The following is a 21614-nucleotide window of genomic DNA, read 5'->3' on the forward strand; positions in this document are numbered from 1 at the left end:
GAAGATGAATTAAAAAGTATGTCTTTGTGGCAGAATAACGATCGGTATTGAATTTGGAAGAACTGGGACCGTTACAAACTGCAATCATATGAATGCTTTATGCTAGCTTAATAGTTTCAGAACATTTTACATGAGCCTTTTTACCCGATCAGCACATGTGTTTGTTTGCGGTATTTCGCTACTGCGAATAATTGGTGCAAAATTTGCCAAAATAAGAATTGACGAATATTGCTTTGAGTTTTTGTTCTTCGCTATGTCCTACCCTATTCGCATCAACATTTATCCGATATATGGAAATGACCAATCTCTAACACCACTCATTCCTGCATATTTTAGATACAACCTCCTATGACAACCTTGAGGATGATGGTTGTGTCGAGGGTCAATTATGTCTAATCGAGAGGGATATATGGAGAGGTCGTCCACAAAAAAATAAATTGGATCCACAGAAGTTACCACTGCATCGCGTAGTTATCGCACACACAGCTTCTGAACCCTGCGACTCCTTAGTAAGTATTGCCGTCAGGTAGTTGAAAGAATTTCCACGTCTAACCGTCTTAACCTCGCCTTACAGCCTACTTGTCGCGAACGTGTCCGTGTCATACAGGATTATCACATGGACTCCATCCATTGGGATGATATCGGCTATAATTTTCTTATAAGTAGTGATGGTCGTGTCTACGTGGGTCGAGGATGGGATGATGTCGGAGCTGTGGTGAAGGGTTTTAATTACGATAGTGTTGGTATTGCATTTATCGGCACATTTGTGAAAGATAAACCCACCGAGGCTCAGCTTAACGCTTGCCGACTGTTGTTGGAAGAGGGTGTCCGTCTGAAGAAATTGGTCCCCGATTACATCCTTAATGGTGCCCGACAGTTGAGTCCTACAGAAAGTCCTGGAGAAGCTCTATACAAAATAATTCGACGATGGCCACATTGGACATCGCAAATATTATTGTGATTTATTGAAATTTTCAAGATGTATGTGAATCTACCAATGCAAGTTCAAATTAAAACTTATTATTATTATTTTTTTTTTTAACTCGAGCAATAACATCAGTGCACAAATTATTCAGCCTATCTCTGTGCCAAATGTATTCCCTTAATGTATGTATCTCAATAATTTTAGATTTGTTCTTAAACATATTTGTAAGAATTACCATTCAATTATTTATAATAAAGAGAAACTATATATTAAAACAAATTGTCAAGGGATTTTGATTCTTTGTGAGCAACCACACACAGAAACAGTACCTTTAGACAGACAAAATTGCCTTTTTACATAAAGGCAATTACTTTTCGCTATAAGAAAGCTTTTTGGAAGGAAATTACATACTTTTGCGATAAACGTTGGATCTTTTATAGGATGCGAAAAGAATATAACTCAAAAAAAAATATTTTTTATAAATTTTCTACCTAGTTGCATTTTTTTCTCAGCATTTTTTTCTCTAATAAAATCTTGAAGCAATGTTGCGTGTTAGTTCTAAGGTCGAGTTTAGACGTCAAACTCAAAAATAAATCTGTACAAGCAGAATACATTTACAACAATTTGGTGCAAGTTTTATTATAACTGCGAAGGAAATGATTCAATGCAACAATTAACAACATATCCCAGTGGTGTTTGTCTACAAGACATCCTCAACGAATCTTGCACGACCGTTTTAAATCCTTGAAGACATACTCTGGACACTACACACAAATGTCGCAAAATTCCAGCATGAAATTCTAAGCCACAATGTGAACGATCATGTCAATGACGACAACATCGCTTACAGTTTCTTATACTTTGTCATTAATGATAAGCTGGCAGACACAGTCATAAACATTTTCGTTGATGACTTGGTAGGAGACAGAATCTTCTATGTTCTTGTCGATGATAATATTAACGACAATTTCTAGCATTTCGTCCTTGACGACTACATAAGACACTTCGCCCTGCTATATCTTTTGATGATATAGTTGACGTATTTACACAAAAAGAGGTATTTTAACAGTAATGAATATAATTTTTACTTTTTATGTATATTGTTTTTTTTTTACGAGAAATCAATATAAATATATTCATGGTTGTACCATGAAACTTTACATCACATTTTTACAACGGCAAATTCTTTCCTTTCTTCCATTTTTCTGCATCTGAAAACTATGGAATACATTTAATACAACATTAAATTGTTTAACACAGAAAAACTTACCTTATAAACCGTTCACAATATTTGAGTCTTACACTTTCGATGATCAAAATTTGAATGTCTAATTTATTCTGCACTGATTTGTAGTTTTGTTTTGTTTTTTCTTTTTTTTCATCTGATATTCCGTTAACTTACATTAAAAGAGGAAGAATGGTTATCCACGACAATACGCAGGGCGCTGGCAGTGAACATGTCGATGATGACATCTGCACAGTACTTCGATTATTTAGTCGACAAGTACACGCAAAGAAAAAAACGTTTGGAAAACGTGTACCGAAAACGTTTTTCTTTTGTTAGAATTTTTTGAATTGCTTCGAAAATGTTAAACTTTTATCACCAAAAAAATTCGTTTGTTACAAAATTTTTATTTTTTCAATAAAAAAAGTTATTTTTGAAACAACAACACATTCCATTTCGTTTATATCAAACACTGTTCTTTTCTGACTTTAGGTCTTTAATAAGACACATTTTACAGTTCAAAATTTAATATACTACAATGTAATGTTGAACATTTTTTCGGAATCTTCCGAACATATCTGGAATATATGTAAAAAAAAAAACAAAAAAACTTTGGCCGAAGCAGGGATCGAACCCACGACCCTTGGCATGCAAGTCGGACGTAGCAACCACTGCTCCACGGTGCCAAACTAAATGTTTGTTTCTGTTAAATAAACTTTGTTTGTTCGGTTCGTGGGCGCCGCAAGCTATGCTATATAAATATAACTTATATGGCTATTTATCTATTGACGACCATAACAGGTACATAGCTCAGTGGTTAGTGTGTTGGCTTACAAAGTGCATGGTCCGCGGTTCGATTCTCCGTCCAGGCGAAAGGTAAAAAAATTTTAAAAATTTATAAAATCGTATAATTTCTTCTACATTGTTGGTATTACAAGAAAAAGGTGTTAAGAACTAAAAAACCTCGTGGATGTGAGAAAGATGTGAGGGAAAATGCAATTAGCAAGAAAACAATGTTTTTTTTTTGAGTTTGTCTTTATGAAAATGTTTTTACATCCTGGAAAAGAATAAACGTTTATCACAAAAAGTATATACTTTTCTTCCAAATACACTTCCTTACAGCGAAAAGCAAATGAGAAACGAACTTTGCTTGTCTAAAATTTCGTTTGGGAGGAAAGAATTATTTTTTTGCGTGTACAGAAGACATATTATTATTTTTCTTTGAAGACAAATTCTTCATAGACAGATTTCCCACTGGGATATTTTAAATAAATTGTTGAACAAAATTAACCACACTATTTTAGTGTGAATTTGTTTACACACAAAAAAATTTTTGATTTCAATCACGAAATTCGCAGATTTTAATTGAAATGTCTTCAATCAAGAAAATGATAGTATCAATCACCCATTTTGATTGGAAACACGACCAACACGATTTTCAATTAAAAATTTAATTGACTTTTGTCACGGAATCAATTAATTGTGTGATTGAATCAATTACAACAGTGATTGGTTTCTGACATTTAGTTTTATTTGAAATAAAAGAAAATATGCGTTTCTTATAAAACATTCAATATTTTATTTTTGCGAATTATGCAATAGACGAAAGAATTTGGTTCTTGTCATTTGTGTGTTTCCCATGTCAGCATGCTCCTTCTAATATGTAGATGCGCCTAGATTTCCAATAAGCCAGAAACCTGTAAGCTATCTTTGTTTTTCTGAAAGTAAAGAGAATAATTATAACTTATTTTATACCCTCCACCATAGGATGGGGGTATATTAACTTTGTCATTCCGTTTGTAACACATCGAAATATTGCTCTAAGACCCCATAAAGTATATATATTCTGGGTACACACAAAAAAATAACTGCAAATAAATATTAACAACTTTATTTGTATGTAAAATCTGCTGATGCTCAACAAATTTGTCTATTGAATATGAGGCATTTGTTGTTGAAATGTGTTTGTAGATGATTGACAGAGGAAATAATAGAAATATTCTTAATTTTCAACAAATTGTTTTGTTGCGAAAATAGTTGACGGCTTTCGATATGAAAATAAAAACAAAAATACAAGACTGGTTACGCGCACATCGCTGAGAATATGTACGAAAGCTAAAAGAAGTATGCGAAGAATACCGTTAGAACAAAATGAGTATGAGCACATGCACGTGTATGATAGCAATCAAAGAGCGCACCAGGGCTGCCAATAAAATTTCAAGAAAAATCGTCACTTTTTTCGATAAAAATCGTCATAAACGGCACTTGCATTTTAAAAATCGTCAAAAAATCGGCAATATAAATTATATTAAAATAATTAAACGTATTTTTGGGGTAAACTAAAAACAAAGTAAATAAAGAAATCAGTTTTGTATACAAATAACATTACCATAAAAATCATTTTTTGTTAAACAAAAATATTTCGTAATTTTTGTATAAAAAATCTATTTTTCTAAAATATTGTTATTAATTGAGTAACATTTTTAATTATATATTTTGAAACTAAAGAAAAAGTCCCATGTTTTCCAAAATAGGTGATTTTTATGGTGGTTATTTTTTATACCGTACTAGAATTTTATCATAATAATAATAAGTAAAAGTTTCTATTGCACATTCTGTGTAAATCATTATCAATTTTGGTATTAAAACAATTTGAGTTATTTCATTTTAGGTTGTTTTTTAAACAGAATATTCCATCCAATGAATTATTCTCCAGCTATCATCTAATTTTAGTTTTTTGCTTAAAAATGTCTACGTTTGCTGTGGAGTTTGGAAGAATCATGATTACGAATTTTGACAAAACTCGAAAAGCCAAAGTACTCCACGTTCTGTTTCCGAATTTTTTCCCAACATTTTTCAAATTTATTTTAATATTTTCAAAAATTTCTTAAAAATGTAAAAAACTTAAACTCCATAAACTATGTGTCTAATATCGTTAAAATCGGAAAAAAAATCGGAGTTGTCCATTTTGTGAGTAAAAAATCGTCAAAATGCCGATAAATCGGCAAAATTGGCAGCCCTGGAGCTCACTCATCAGAGAATACAGAGAATACAGCATTTATAAATGTCTGTGAAAAATTTATATTTTTCAGTTTGATAGTTTCTTAAATGTGTTTGTTGTATGAGATAATTGATAAACCCATATTAATATCGGGATTAGAGTTATTACAATTCTAATTAACTAGAATATTTAGCACTGGGTAAGAAGTTGTCAAAATGCTTGCTAGACCCTGGACTATTCAAATTTAAAATCGTCATACATTTACATGTTCCCCGTCCAAAAATAACATTTTGGTAATATTTCTTCTCTATGTGTACTTAACAAAATATATCCAAAATTGTTCCGGCAATTTATAAATGTCTGTGAAAAATTTATATTTTTCAGTTTGATAGTTTCTTAAATGTGTTTGTTGTATGAGATAATTGATAAACCCATATTAATATCGGGATTAGAGTTATTACAATTCTAATTAACTAGAATATTTAGCACTGGGTAAGAAGTTGTCAAAATGCTTGCTAGACCCTGGACTATTCAAATTTAAAATCGTCATACATTTACATGTTCCCCGTCCAAAAATAACATTTTGGTCATATTTCTTCTCTGTGTGTACTTAACAAAATATATCCAAAATTGTTCCGGCAATTTTGCAATTTTGGTGCAATTCATAGCATAATTCGGTCAATTTTAATTTCAATTAAATTTTTTGTCAATACACCAACAAATTTGTTACAGGTCATTGATAGACTCCAACAAACCACATACAAATTTGTTCGTTCAAATTCAAAAATATTTGTTGAGGATTAAACGTAACGTTCAGCAACAAATATTTTGTACTCAACAAATTACTTACAAATTATGTTATTGAGAACACAAATTATTTGTTGCCTTCTGATGGTAACGATTGCTAACAACTTTTTTGTAATAATGGTTACTAAAAGTACAAATTAGTTTGTTGCAGGAAAATTAACAAATTTTGTTATTGGTTTTCCAACAAAAGTTATTGGTTCTCAAACTTATTTTTATCTGTGTAGGTGTGAAATTCTGAGTCGATCTGAGCATGTCCGTCCGTCTGTTGAAATCACGCTAACTTCCGAACGCAACAAGCTATCGACTTGAAACTTGGCACAAGTAGTTGCTATTGATGTAGGTTGGATGGTATTGCAAATGGGCCATATCGGTCCACTTTTACGTATAGCCCCCATATAAACGGACCCCCAAATGTGAATTGCGGGGACTCTAAGAAAAGAAAATTTCATCCGATCCAGCTGAAGTTTGGTACATGGTGTCAGCATATGATCTCTAATAACCACGCAAAAATTGGTCCACATCGGTCCATAATTATATATAGCCCCCATATAAACCGATCCCCCGACTTGGCTTGCGGAGCCTCTAAGAGAAGCAAATTTCATCCGATCCGGCTGAAATTTGGTACATGGTGTTAATATATGGCCTCAAACACTCGTGCAAAAATTAGTCGAAATCGGTCCATAATTATATATAGCCCCAAATATAAACCGATCACTAGATTTGACCTCTTGGAAGACCAAAATTCATCTGATTCAGTTGAAATTTGGTACGTGGTGTTAATGTCGAAATCGGTCCATAATTATATATAGCCCCATATAAACCGATCCCCAGATTTGACCTCCGGTGCCCTTTGGAGAAGCAAAATTCATCCGATCTGGTTGAAATTTGGTACTAGGTGGTAGTATATGATATTTAACAGTCATGCCAAAAGTGGTCCATATCATTCTATAATCATATATGACCCCCATATAAACCGATCCCGAGATTTGGTTTTGGAGCCTCTTGGAGGAGCAAATTTCATCCGAGTGAGTTTAAATTTGGTACATTGTGCTAGTATTTATATGGCCGTTAACAACATTCCTAACTAGGTCCATATCGGTCTATAGTTATATATAGCCCTCAGATAAATCGATCCCCAATCACACAAAAATTGGTCCATATCAAGTTCATAATTGTATATAGCCCCCATATAAGCGACCCCCATATTTCAATTCTGGCTCTCTACCTCGTATGGACTAACTCACAATTTAGAAAACGATGTTGAGAAGTTTTAATGTACCACAACCCAAGTAATTCGATTGTGAATGATAGTCTTCCGTAGAAGTTTCTACGCAATAAATGGTGGAGGGTACATAAGATTCGGCCTGACCGAACTTACGGCCGTATATACTTTTTTTTTCAATTAAAACTTAATTTTGTTAAAAATGACCTGAATTCTTAGTTATAATCTTCATTAACCTTTATAGTCTTTTGGCATAAAAGGGGCTCGGTTTAATTTAATTTTAGCAGCAATTCCTTTCCAAAATTTCTACACATTGAAATGATCTATTAAAATCTGAACCAATCAGAGACAAAAATAATAGCAAAGCAATGTAATATTTGGTATTATACCATATTGAAAATACACATTTTTATTATTTTCGGATTTTTTCATATTATTAAGAAAGAAATGTTTTACCATTACATAGAGATTGTATTACTGCTCATCAGGTTATATATCAGATATGCTGCTTTCTACTTGGGTTCAAACTGAAAAAGGCAGGTAAAACAAAAATGCAATTTAATGCCAACGCTACTTCGCAGGAGTAGGATTACTAAGGCCTTCAACATTTCACTGAAAGCTGCTTGCCCTAGAGGAAAGCCAAGGGGAAAAAATCGGCCGCCATGGTGGACTACGGAGTTAAGTAATATGAGGAAATCCTGCAGGAAGCTCTTTAACAAAGCAAAGTCCACAAGAGCTCCGGAGGATTGGGACACTTACAAGATGAATCTGAGAGAATATAAACGAGAACTGAGAAGGTCTCAACAAAACTCTTGGGATGATTACTGTAGCAGTATTGAGAATACGTCAGAGGCTTCCAGACTACGGAAGGTACTAGCATCCACTAACACCGCTCCGGGTTTCATTAAAACATCGGAGGGAAATTGGACAACGTCCAGTGAGGAGACGTTGGAGGTACTTTTGGACACACACTTCCCTGGAAATCAGACGGTTGAACCATGTTCCGGCGGTGTAACAGAGGCTCAGCGATCATTTCCTATCGAGGAAATTGTGTCGGAATCTAGAATAAAATGGGCTTTAAATAGCTTTGGACCATTCAAATCCCCCGGACCTGATGGAATTACTCCGGCGGAGTTACAGGCAGTGGCTGAAAGAGTTATCCCCTGGTTGACGGTGATATATAAACGATGTGTAAACTTAGCATATATTCCAGAAAAGTGGAGGGAAACAAAAGTCGTCTTCATACCTAAAGCAGGAAAAGCCTCTCACTCGAGTGCGAAGGATTTCCGACCAATCAGCTTATCCTCATTCCTACTTAAGACCCTGGAGAGGATGATAGACATGTATCTTAGAACTAGCGTGGATTCAAGTTTGCTCTCGAAACGACAGCATGCATACTCGAAGGGCAGGTCTACTGAGACCGCATTGCATGAACTAGTCAGCTTTATTGAAAGCTCACTATCTGTCAAAGAATACACAATCGTGGCGTTTCTAGACATCGAAGGGGCGTTCAATAATGTCCATCCGAGCTCGATATTAAATGGACTGACAACTCTGAATGTTGATCCAGGTATACTTAGGCTGTTAGACGAACTTCTAATAAAGAGACGTATTTCAGCCACACTAGGGCAAGCAAACATACAAAGGTATGTGAACAGAGGCACTCCCCAAGGAGGAGTTCTATCACCTCTTCTTTGGAATGTTGCTATAAACAACCTTCTGGTTTCCCTAGAAAAAGAAAGGATAAAAGTGGTGGCATACGCAGATGATGTGGCGCTAGCAGTCAGGGGAAAATTCCCATCCACAATCAGAGATATTATACAGAGAGCTCTCCGGATGACTGAGAAATGGGCGAAAGATAATGGTCTTGGTGTAAATCCAGCAAAGACAGAACTAGTCATGTACTGCAAAGATCGTAAAACTCCCACGGTTAGGCCCATTTCCTTAGGGGGTACTGAAATTCCCTTTGGTGAGTGTGCAAAATACCTTGGCGTTATTTTGGACAGGAAGCTGAATTTTAGGCTTAATATTGAAGAGAGGGCGAGAAAAGCCACGGTAGCTTTGTACTCGTGCAAAAAGGCAGTAGGGAAAAAGTGGGGACTAAAACCAAAAATTGTGCATTGGCTATACACTGCAGTAGTTAGACCTATAATGCTATATGGTGTTGTAGTCTGGTGGCCGGCACTTCAGAAACCGACTTGTTTAGATAAAGTTCAGCGTATGGCGAGCTTATGTATCTCAGGCGCATTTAGTAAGACAGGAACAGACTCCCTTAATGTCATGCTACATCTATTGCCTTTAGACATTTTGGCCAAACAGTCAGCTGCAACAACGGCTGTGCGGTTGCGCGAGCTATCGCTGTGGTCGGAAAAAATGTACGGTCATAGTTCGGTCCTCAAAATAATGCCAGATGTGCCTAACGTAGTGGATTATACCCTGGCAAAACCACTTTTCGACAAAAAGTTTGAAACTCTAATTCCCAACAGTGAGGCGTGGTGTACACAGACCCCGGGGAATAAAGGATATATAGATTTCTATACTGATGGCTCCAAATTGAATGGACAAGTGGGGTTCGGAGTATATTCTAAAGATCTGGAAATTCGAATAGCGAAAAGATTACCTAATCACTGTAGTGTTTTTCAGGCAGAAATATTAGCAATAAGAGAGGTGGCGAAGTGGCTGAGAAGTAATGTTCCAACAAATATTGGCATTAATATATACTCAGACAGTCAACCTGCAATAAAATCCTTGGACTCTGTGTTCCTCAACTCGAAAACGGCCATCGACTGCCGCAAATCTCTCAATGAGATGGCTGAGCAGTACAATATTCACCTAATATGGGTGCCTGGCCATAGGAACATACCGGGGAACTGCGAAGCGGATGAGTTGGCAAGGCTAGGGACTACCTTACATATTCCAGGGGAACTGGAATTTGTTGGTATGCCCCTAGCTACCTGCAAGCTCATGCTGCGTGAGAAGGCTGTTAGGATGGCAAATGTTCGATGGGAGAATTGCAAGGGTTGTAACGACACCAAGCAAATATGGCCCCATTTCAACTTAAACCGCACACTAGATATGCTAATGTTCTCGAGACGTCAGATATCACTCCTGATATCTGCTATAACGGGTCGCTGCCTGATAGGCGATTTTGCAAAAACTATTGGCGCGAAGTATAATGACTATTGTATGAGCTGTCATGATGCGGAGGAAAAAGAATCAATTAAACACCTCTTGTGTGAGTGTCCTGCATTTTGTGTAAAGCGCAAGCAACTTTTAGGAGCATATAGCTTCAGATTACTGGCGGATCTGGAAAACGTTAACTTAAGCAGTCTGCTAATGTTTTTGGAACAATCTGGTTGGTTCAACAAAGAAAAATAATCAGGAAGGTTCAGCGGTTAAAACTAGAAGTGCCCATATGTAATAGGTACTTTTAGTTAATGTGGTATCACAATGGACTGAATAGTCTAAGTGAGCCTGAATCTTAATCGGGCTGCCACTTTAACCTAACCTAACCTACTTCGCAACTTGAAGGTGAATCTTCCTGCGAACGCATACCGCTCTTGGTTTAAAGAAAACTAGGAGTGAACAAAAATTTTAAATTTTAAAAGATAACCTACCATTTGATTGCAAAAATATTCTTATACTAGATGCTTTCACCCTCAAAAAAAATCGCTTCTCTAACATATGTTCCAAACATATTTTGCAGGAAGCACATACTCGTATATTATTGGATACTGCCGAAACATTAATATGTTTGTTTTATGTGAACGTATTATATGATTGGAAGCAATTTGAGCCCACAAATATTATACGCTTGGAAGAATTTTCCCCAAAGAAGATTGTATTGTGCTCATGCCCTCACATAATTTTCACTTCCACGAATTTTTTTTTAGTTCTTGGCACCTTTTTCTGTAATACAAATAATGTTGAAGAAATTATTCAATTTTATAAATTTTACCTTTCGCCTGGACGGATAATCGAACCGAGGACCATACAGTTTGTAAGCCAACACACTATTCCCTGGGCTACGTAGCTGTTATGGTCATCAATAGACAATTATCGTTATAAGTTATATTTATGTAGCATAGTCTGCGGCGCCCACGAGCCGATGCAAACAAAACATTTAACAGAAACATACATTTGTTTGCCACGTGGAGCAATGGTTAGCATGTTCGACTTACATGCAAAGGTTCGTGTTATTTTTGTTAATTTACACATTTATATTTATACTATATTAAATTTTTATAATGAAACTTCGAAATGTGTGTTATTAAAGATGTACAGTCAGAAACAGTGCTTGATATAAACGAAATGGACTGAGCTTTCGTATAAAATATAATTCTTTTATTGGAAAAATAATAATTTTGTAATAAATAAGTATAAACGGCCGTAAGTTCGGCCAGGCCGAATCTTATGTACCCTCCACCATGGATTGCGTAGAAACTTCTACGAAAGACTGTCATCCACAATCGAATTACTTGGGTTGTGGTTTCTTAAATAGTTTTCAAAATTGTGAGTTAGTCCATACGTGGTATACATTAAACAAAAAAAGTATGTGTAGGTAAGTCTACAAATAATTACGAATCGATATGGACTTTTGCACGGTACGTAGGGAGCCAGAATTGAAATATGGGGGTCGCTTATATGGGGGCTATATACAATTATTGATATGGATCTGAGGGCTATATATAACTATAGACCGATATGGACCTAGTTAGGCATGGTTGTTAACGACCATATACTAGCACAATGTACCAAATTTCAACTGACTCGGATGAAATTTGCTCCTCCAAGAGGCTCCAAAACCAAATCTCGGGATCGGTTTATATGGGGGCTATATGTGATTATGGAGTGATATGGACCACTTTTGGCATGGTTGTTAAATATCATATACAACCACCACGTACAAAATTTCAACCAGATCGGATAAATTTTGCTTCTCCAAAAGGCACCGGAGGTCAAATCTGGGGATCGGTTTATATGGGTGCTATATATAATTGTGGACTGATATGAACCAATTCCTGCATGGTTGTTGGATACCATATACTAACATCACGTACCAAATTTCAACCGAAGCGGATGAATTTTGCTCTTCCAAGGTGCTCCGGTGATCAAATCTGGGGATCGGTTTATATGGGGGCTATATATAATTAGGGACCGATTTCGACCAATTTTTGCATGGGAGTTTGAGGCCATATACTAACACCATGTACCAAATTCCAGCCGGATCGGATGAAATTTGCTTCTCTTAGAGGGCTCGCAAGCCAAATCGGGGGATCGGTTTATATGGGGGCTATATATAATTATGGACCGATGTGGACCAATTTTTGCATGGTTGTTAGAGACCATAGACTAACACTATGTACCAAATTTCAGCCGGATCGGATGAAATTTGCTTCTCTTAGAGGCCTCGCAAGCCAAATCGGGTGATCGGTTTATATGGGGGCTATATAATTATGGACCGATGTGGACCAATTTTTGCATGGTTGTTAGAGACCATATACTAACACCATGTACCAAATTTCAGCCGGATCGGATGGAATTTGCTTCTCTTAGAGGCCTCGCAAGCCAAATTTGGGGGTCCGTTTATATGGGGGCTATACGTAAAAGTGGACAGATATGGCCCATTTGCAATACCATCCGACTTACATCAATAACAACTACTTGTGCCAAGTTTCAAGTCGATAGCTTGTTTCGTTCGGAAGTTAGCGTGATTTCAACAGACGGACGGACGGACGGACATGCTCAGATCGACTCAGAATTTCACCACGACCCAGAATATATATACTCTATGGGGTCTTAGAGCAATATTTCGATGTGTTACAAACGGAATGACAAAGTTAATATAACCCCCATCCTATGGTGGAGGGTATAAAAACCGTTTTTGGTATAAGTTTGAAATTTTGAAAGGAATTTAAAAACTCTAACAATAGAAGAACGTGGAGTCGAGTATAAATAATGAATAATTTTATAATATACACATAAATTTATTAAGGCGTGAATAGTTTTTTACTAGCATTTAACACCATGTTAAATGTATTTAAAACTTATTGTGTTTTGTACTTAATTTCATTTTTAACTTTAAGGCGGGTATTAAGTTGGCATTATCGCTCTGTTTTGCCTTTTACTTTTCTTTAGTAATTCATTTTAAAGAAAATATACTTTTTCAATTGTTGTAGCTGCAAAACTCGAACTTAATGCCCGCTTTTATATTTGAAGGTGTCCGTCAAGTCCTCTTGGACTACTTATTAATAAAGGGGAACTAAACTTTGTTTTTATACATTTTACTGTTTAATTGTTCACTATTTCCTCCTTTTTTTCATTTTACTGCTGTTGTTTGTTTTCAAATATCTATTCTGTTGGTTCCGAATGTCTATTCTCTTTACTCCAAGTACTCATTCTAATATTCAAATTAAATAATATTTAGACCTAAGCCTATCAAATTTTTGGCCTTATCATAAAACAGTTTTCCGAAACAACATACAAGCGGTTTCACAGAAATTGTTCTCTTTTGATTCTCTCGCTGTGTTATGTTGATATCTTTCGTCAACCCTCCCGGTTTCCATCTCCATTTCTTTCTCTATACTCTCTCTCTCTCTGTCGATCTCTGAATAAAATATGTAAACATATATATGTTTACTCAAATTTGTAAATTTATATATGTTTACATTCACACATATTATTTTTATAAAACATTCATGTCCCAAACATAATATATTCTAACAGATTAACATATGTGTCCCAAACATTTAAGTTTAGGATCATTACATGTTTTTCACTTAAATATATTGTGTTTAAAAATTGTGCCCGAAACACATTTTGTTTATATCGGAACATATGAAAAACATATTTTTCTAACAGTGTTTTTATTAAAATGATTGATTGCCCAATTTGACGAAATAAATTTGATTACTAAAGGAAATAAATAAAAAAATATATTATTTTAGTTCATTTAATATAAACAGGCTTCAATGGAAAACTGTATTCACATTTCAAATTGCTTACCTTCAATAAATGCAGATTGTGTTCCATGTTTACAATATCGCAAAACATAAACGCAGGTAATTCCAAATGCATTCCTTTGGCGCATGGCCATTTGTTGTTGCACACTTTATTTTTATCGACCTTTTTGTTTGACTTGTTATTGTATTCAATATATGTATTCATACATTTCGAACGCAGTAGACAGAATGTTGCCAAACATTTTTTTCAATTTACGCGAAAAACAAAAACCTAACCGTTCGTTTCGAGTTACTTCCACAGACTGATCTCTCCATCACGTGTTGTTGAAAAAATTCACATTCTCTTGTTCTCTTTTTGCTCTTTCTCTCCATCGCTCAAAACTTTTCAATTTCAATCACAAAGGTGATTGAATCAATCACATGTTTAATTGGGAACGGAAAAATTTTCAATCACGTTAGTAATTGAAAATTGATTTAATCAATTAATATTTTAATTGGAAACGTAATAAATATAAATAATTTTTTAATTGGATTTTATGCGGATTTGATTAAGTAATTAATTGTATCAATTAACATATCAATTGAATGCGTTCCCAAATTCAATTAAGTGTTTAATTGAAAATATATCGGTGATAATTTTTTGTGTGATAGTTGCAAGCAAACAATATATTTATAGAAACGTCAGAGAAAGCGAGAGAGAATAGAGGAGAAATGTAAAGATGGCAACGGAGGTAGATAACGAAATACATTTAAAGATATGCAAAACTGCAAGTGACATGACAGTCATAAAAATACGACTCCCAACACAAACTCAATTCTATTATTTTCTTGTATTTAAAATGGGAATGCGTGTTTTGCTTTGCATAGAAGACACATCTCTCTTCTACAAAATTTTTTCCTTGTCCAATAGTGAATAAACTTTTCAATGAAGTCGTTTCGTTACTGAATTAAGTAATTTTTAGACTTAAACATTTCAAATATTTGGATGCCTCGTTCATGTACCAGACCCATACCAATATGAATGTTAGCACATTTGTCCCCAACAAAATATGTCTCTCTAGTTGATCACCATTTGATTTGGTTTGAATTTCTCACTGTGTTATGTTGGAATTTTTCGTTATTTATCTCCGTCGCCATCTTCATCTTTTCGGACTAACTCTGACTTTTCTAAACATATATGTAGGTATATGTCAATACGAAATTTCTAAATTAATATATGTTTGCATCCAGAGACATTATATTTAAACAAATTTTAGGTCAGTGAAACAGACTTAAGTAGCAGCAATAGTGAATAGCAATTTATTGTTAATTTTTGTGAGCGTTTTTTATCTACATCGCCATCAAACCAAGTAACATAATAATAGTAAAATGAAAATATGGAAAACAGTGAGATGTATAAAAACAAGTTTAGTTCCTCTTTATTAAAAGGGGGACCAAGAGGGCACAGGTAAAAACAGGAATTAAGCACAAAATTATTCGTTAATAAAAACGTTGATATTAATTTGTATTTCTAAATACGACAAATTTTGAATGTAATCAAATTGTGTTTAAATGTAAAAATAAAACATAGTTCGTATGTGTGGGTTGAAAAAATCATTGCTTGCAAATATATAATATTTTTTTTGGGTCAAAGGACTTCCATGCATAGTTTTTACACCAAATACCAATTTTTTTCTGATTCAATCACGAAATTATTTAATTGGCTAATTTAAATCAATTACATATTTATTTTATTATTGTTAATTTATTTAAAATTATAATAAAATATTTTTTTTTGTAATTCTACATGGGTTTATACATTATTATGAGTTTTCCGGTTATAAATACATTTGGATTTTTCTTTAGATGAGTCAAAATGAACCAATGGATAGTATGAAACTAAATAATTCCAAATAAAATTTTCAATTATTTTTCATTCGGAAATACTTTTATAAATAAAATGTTAATTGGGATAAGCAATATTTTATTTAAACATTTTTAATTGTTTTTTAATTGGCTGTATTTTTTAAATTGATTAATAATTAAATCTATAAGTAAATTATTTAATAGATTACACTGAAAAAAAAAACATGCCCGGTTCTAAAGATTTTGTCTTTACATTAACAATTTTGGCATTGATTCCGAGCCAATGAAGCGGAGAATTCAAGTAAGGATACTTTTAAGACACAATTCTCTTTTAAATTTGGGTTTTGTGTACTTGATTCCAGGAAGCAAATTTCAATTGTTCGTTTTTTCAATTTTTTTTCTTCATATTCTATCAAAGTCCTTTAAAAACAAGTTAACGACAATTTTATTGTGCAAATTCATACTCGACTTCCAATAGAAATTATGATATGTTTCAAGTAAAAAAGTGTTGAAAAACGTGTCATATTTTTAATCGATTTTTTTAAAGACAATTTCATTAATTTTAAAGAATTTTTCTGCATTATTAAAGTCAAGTTGACCTTAGCTCAAAAATTTTTTCTTTCATCACCCAAAGAAGGAATATGATCACCTCAAACATGTTTTAAGAGCTAAATGTTATTTTTGGGTGGTGACCATGTAACATGGTTTTCGCAACCATGTTATTTTCTCGGAAATCATGTATCTGATTTCGGCAAGCAGGTTATATTTGACGATAAAATAACATTTTAGTGACAAACATGTTACATGGTCACCATACAAAAATAACATTTTGCTCTTGAAACATGTTTGAGGTGATCAAATTCCTTCTCTGCGTGATGTTATGATACCCATTTTTAAGTCGAATCACTTAATTATAAGGACAATAAGTTTATCGACTTTTGGACGAGGAAAAAACTTTTCTATTAGAGGAATGTGTCTCCAATGATAAGCAAAATCTGCATTCGTATTTTAAGGACATGAAATCTTTGACCTCACGACATTATATTTTTCAGTGTACGTTTTCAACTTCCATCAATTTTATAATTGGAAATATTTTAGTAATATTTTTCACTGTGAAACATATGAAGAACTATTTTTTTCATCCATGTATGGAGAGACAAACTTATAGTTGAGAGAGAGAGAAAGTTGACGAAAAATACATAAAACAATTTTTTTAAATGCCATATATGAGTATGGATGGTGAGGTGATGAAACAAACCTATGTGATGCATAATTTCGTATCGTCGATGATTTGATTTCATCTATGTGATGATATGATTATTCACTACGGTGACTATGTTTTCAATTCAAGCCTATTCTGAAAACATACGTAGAATGCAAAGATTACTAAGAATTTAAAGACAGTTGGCATTATTTGAAAGAAATTCGAATGTAGAGGAAGAAAACACATTCCAATTTTTTTCTCAAGAATGAAATGCCCTAAATCAATGTTTAATATTTTGAATCAACTGCACAGAAAAAATATAATCAAAATATTCACAATTTAAAAGATGGTTGGAGCTGGAAACGTCTTAAATTAAATTATTAACTGATACAGTTAACTTTATAATCAATTATCGGAAATTTTAAAGTTTTTTTATTTATTTATTTATTTATTCATTCAGCTATGGTAAGCCAGCTTGAAGATAAATTCATTAGTACAATAGGTTTATATATACTTTAACGTTAAACAAGAAATGCGGACCAGAAAAAAAATTATGTAACGATAAAAAAAACTGGATAAAATGAACAAAATAGATAGCCTCAACTTCTTTAAAGTATGACAATTACGACCAGAAAAAAAGAAGTTGAGAAGAAAAAAAAACTGGTGTACGTTGGCATAATAACGGGATTGTCACAAACGGGAACAAAAATGTAAGCTGGTGACAGGAACATTCGAATCCATCAGATTATAGGAATTGGTGAGACAACAATCAGGAAACAGTAAATCAGGAAGCAGTAAATTGAAGAGACAAATAGAACGGCAGGAACAATTTGCTGACAGATGATATAGGTTAGCAGGAACAACTTGGAAGGCAGGAACAGTGATGCGATCAGAACAGGAGAGAATTTTACTGGAACAGTTCTCGAGACAGCCAATTTTCCAGGGTACGGGGTAAAGACTTAGGTAGAATTATAACGAAGTTCCATGGCAAAGCTTAAAGTGGTGTACGATGCTGGACGACGTGTATCAAAACTCGTTTAACAATATGAATCGGATCAGATAAATCAAATACGTTGCTAAATTCATTGTAATGTCTACAGAGGCGGTAAAAGGAACTGTGTTCCTCGTAATTATTTCTAACTACGGGTAGTTTCAATGGAATGTATTGTCGCGTAACACGTGAAGGAACATTAATGTCAAGTTTACTAATCAATTGCTGTGAGTTGATTTCACCTTTCAGGAGTCTACTAATAAAAATTACATCAAACACTAAACGTCTTCGCTCCAGAGTCGGCAAATCTATCAATTTCAAGCGATTTACATAAGGAGGGAGATCCAGAGGATCAGTCCAACCTAAGCCACGTAACGCAAAAAGTAGAAATCTCTTCTGAACCGATTCAACTCTATCAACATAACATTGATAACTGGGAGACCAAACGACAGACGCATATTCCAGGATCGGACGGACAAGTGAGGTATAGATACGTTTCGAAAGGTAAGGATCATTAAATTCCCTCGACCATCTCTTAATGAAACCCAGTGTGGACATAGCTCTGGAGACAATTGACTCAACATGAGAATCAAACTTCAGTCTGCGATCAAATAACACACCTAAATCATTAAATATTTGAACGTCTTCCAATTTAACGTTGTCAATATAATATTCCGTCAATAAAGCATTGGACCGAAAGAAGGTCATCTTCTTGCATTTGCCGAAATTGAGACACATTCCATTAATGTCACACCAGCGAACAACCAGATCCAGATCTCCCTGTAAACGACAAGAGTCAACCGTCGTACTAATGGACGAAAATAATTTCACATCATCCGCATACATCAATATATTTTAATGATGGATGGCCGATGACAAATCGTCAAGATAAAGAGCGAACAGTACTGGTCCGATATGGCTTCCCTGAGGAACCCCAGATGTAACCGATATCTTACGAGATGTTCGACCCTTAAACATAACGCATTGAACCCTGTCAGACAAGTAGGATGAAATCCAGCATAGTAAAGCTGGAGGAAACCCTAGCGCAGATAACTTATACAACAATAGACGATGATTAACCTTATCAAAGGCCTTGCTGAAGTCAGTATAGACAACATCAACTTGATTACGCCTTGAGAATGCATCATGTATATATGAGGTAAACTCCAAAAGATTTGTCGACGTAGACTTCCCTTTCATAAAACCGTGTTGATACACCGAAAATATAGACCTTAATGAGTGAACGAGTCTATCAGTAACCAATCGTTCAAAAAGCTTCGGAATAGCACTTAGTTTGGCTATTCCCCTGTAATTCTCTATCTCCGTCCTATTTCCCTTCTTGTACAAGGGTATAATGTAACTCTCCTTCCATAACGTAGGAAAACAACCTGATGACAAAGAATAATTGAATAGATTCGTCAGGGGAATGCACAACACGGATGCACAGTTCCTTAATACCGCTGAAGGAACTCCATCCGTGCCAGGGCTAAAATCTAATTTCAAGGAGCAAAGTGCACTTAACACCTCGTCAGACGTAAACCATATATTGGGAATCGTATCGAAAGTGCGAATCCTGTAAGGGTAATATACATCAACGGCCGAATACTCAACATAAGTCTTCTCAAAAAAATCAGCAAATAAGTTAGCAATTCCATGAACATCCGAACACTCCTTGTCCAAGTACCTAAGCGTATTTGGAAAACTCGTCACATTCCTCTTAGAGTTCACAAATTTATAAAAACATCTCGGATTAGCATTAAGGTTAAATCTCATACGTTCCAAATATCTTTCATAACATTCCTTAGACTTCTCCTGATATAAGTAACGTGCATTAATATATCTCGTGTAATTCAAGTTCGAGTTGACACTTTTAAATCTTTTAAACAATCTGTTCTTTCGATTTCTCAGACTTCTTAATTCTTAATACAATTAACATTTTAATCAAATTCGCTAGTCAGCTAAAAAATGGATTTTTAATTAGATTTTTTTTTTAACTATCAACTTTTTAATCATAATAATGGCCAGTTTTTCATCTTCCGATTAATTTTAACCGGAGGATAGACCTCCGGTTAGTAAAATTTTTGTATGGGATCAGCTGTTTTATCGACACGATAAATAATAACAAGACATTGAGAAACTTGCCCTAACAGTTAAAAAGGGATTGAAAATACGTTACGTTTTTAATTAAAAATCCGATAAATTTTTAATTGAATCAATTAAAAAATTAATTGAAATTTGCTAATGAAATCAATTAGGTTTTTAATCAAGTATTTTTTATGCCCAATTAAAACTTTCATTGATTCTATAACTTTTGTGATTAAAAAGAAGTGAGCCTAATGTAAAGATTAAGAAGGATTTAAAAACCATTGGCATTATTTCAAAGAAATTCAAATATAAAGGAAGAGCACACTTTTCAAAAATATCCTTAAAGATTTAATTAAGATATATTTGTGTATATGAAATTTATGAGCAATACACAATCTCTAATTCAGTTAGTAGTTTTTCTAGAATATCTTTGGTTAATTTATAATAACTATATATTATAATAAACTTATTTCTACAGGCACAAGCATATCCTTATAAGTCATCCTTTATCTACTACTAATTTCCATAATGAACAGCTTGAAAGACAATTCGAGTTATAATGAAATTGTGTCTGTCAATTATCTACTTTAGGTCAGGATAATGTTGGAGGTGGAAATATTTTGCGAATAGTTCCTAGAGATGGATGGCTAGCTCAACCACCCATAAACCCATGGGTACCACTCGACCTACCCGTTGAACGAGTTATTGTTATTCATACCAGGACCACAGATTGCGAAACTCAGGTATTATTTGCTATTTCTCGATAACACAAAAACGAAGATTTTATTCCATTTTATATATTCCAGGCCGCCTGCACATTTACAGTTCGGAATACTCAAACCTTCAACATAGAATCACAGCAACAGGACGATATTATTTACAACTTTCTCATTGGTGGAGATGGAAATGTTTACGAGGGGCGTGGATGGAATTATAGGGGTTCCACCATCAAAGGATACAATGATGATAGTATATCCCTGGCCTACATTGGATCATTTAAGAAACAAAAGCCATCGGACAAACAATTGAAAGTCACCAAATTATTACTTGAAGAAGGAGTGCGCTTGGACAAATTGTCCTCGGATTACCGAATTGTTGGTGCAAACAAATTGGATCCAGCATCCACAGCTACATCAGCCGATGCTTTATATGAGAGTTTTAAGGACTGGCCACATTGGTCAGACCATTAAGTAAATTACTTAGATAGATACAAAGAAAAAAATAGCAAAATTTTTGAACACCAGGACTTTTGAAATTAGTGTGGTTGTGGATGAAACGAAGTGGAACCGCAGGTAAATTAACATCGTCAGCTTTTTGATAACATTACAGTGAAACCTCTGAAAGGTG

At 34.4% G+C, this 21614-nt stretch overlaps 1 protein-coding gene across 6 annotated transcripts in view; it reads left to right on the forward strand.

The window, feature by feature from the left end:
* Positions 1-21614, forward strand: part of LOC142236870 (peptidoglycan-recognition protein LC-like) — a 107244-nt gene that overhangs the window by 75191 nt on the left and 10439 nt on the right. For 3 of the 6 annotated variants that reach the window (XM_075308150.1, XM_075308151.1, XM_075308153.1), the window contains exons 4-5: positions 20859-21010; positions 21074-21559. In XM_075308150.1, coding sequence (XP_075164265.1) covers positions 20859-21010; positions 21074-21457 — 536 coding nt within the window. In that variant the 3' untranslated portion in view covers positions 21458-21559. Of the gene's footprint in view, positions 1-336; positions 510-574; positions 1205-20858; positions 21011-21073; positions 21560-21614 lie in introns of those variants that run through there. The other 3 variants (XM_075308148.1, XM_075308152.1, XM_075308149.1) reach the window with 2 other exon arrangements.

The sequence above is a fragment of the Haematobia irritans genome, chromosome 4 (genome assembly GCF_050003625.1).
Source record: "Haematobia irritans isolate KBUSLIRL chromosome 4, ASM5000362v1, whole genome shotgun sequence".
Classification (NCBI taxonomy): Eukaryota; Metazoa; Arthropoda; class Insecta; order Diptera; family Muscidae; genus Haematobia; species Haematobia irritans.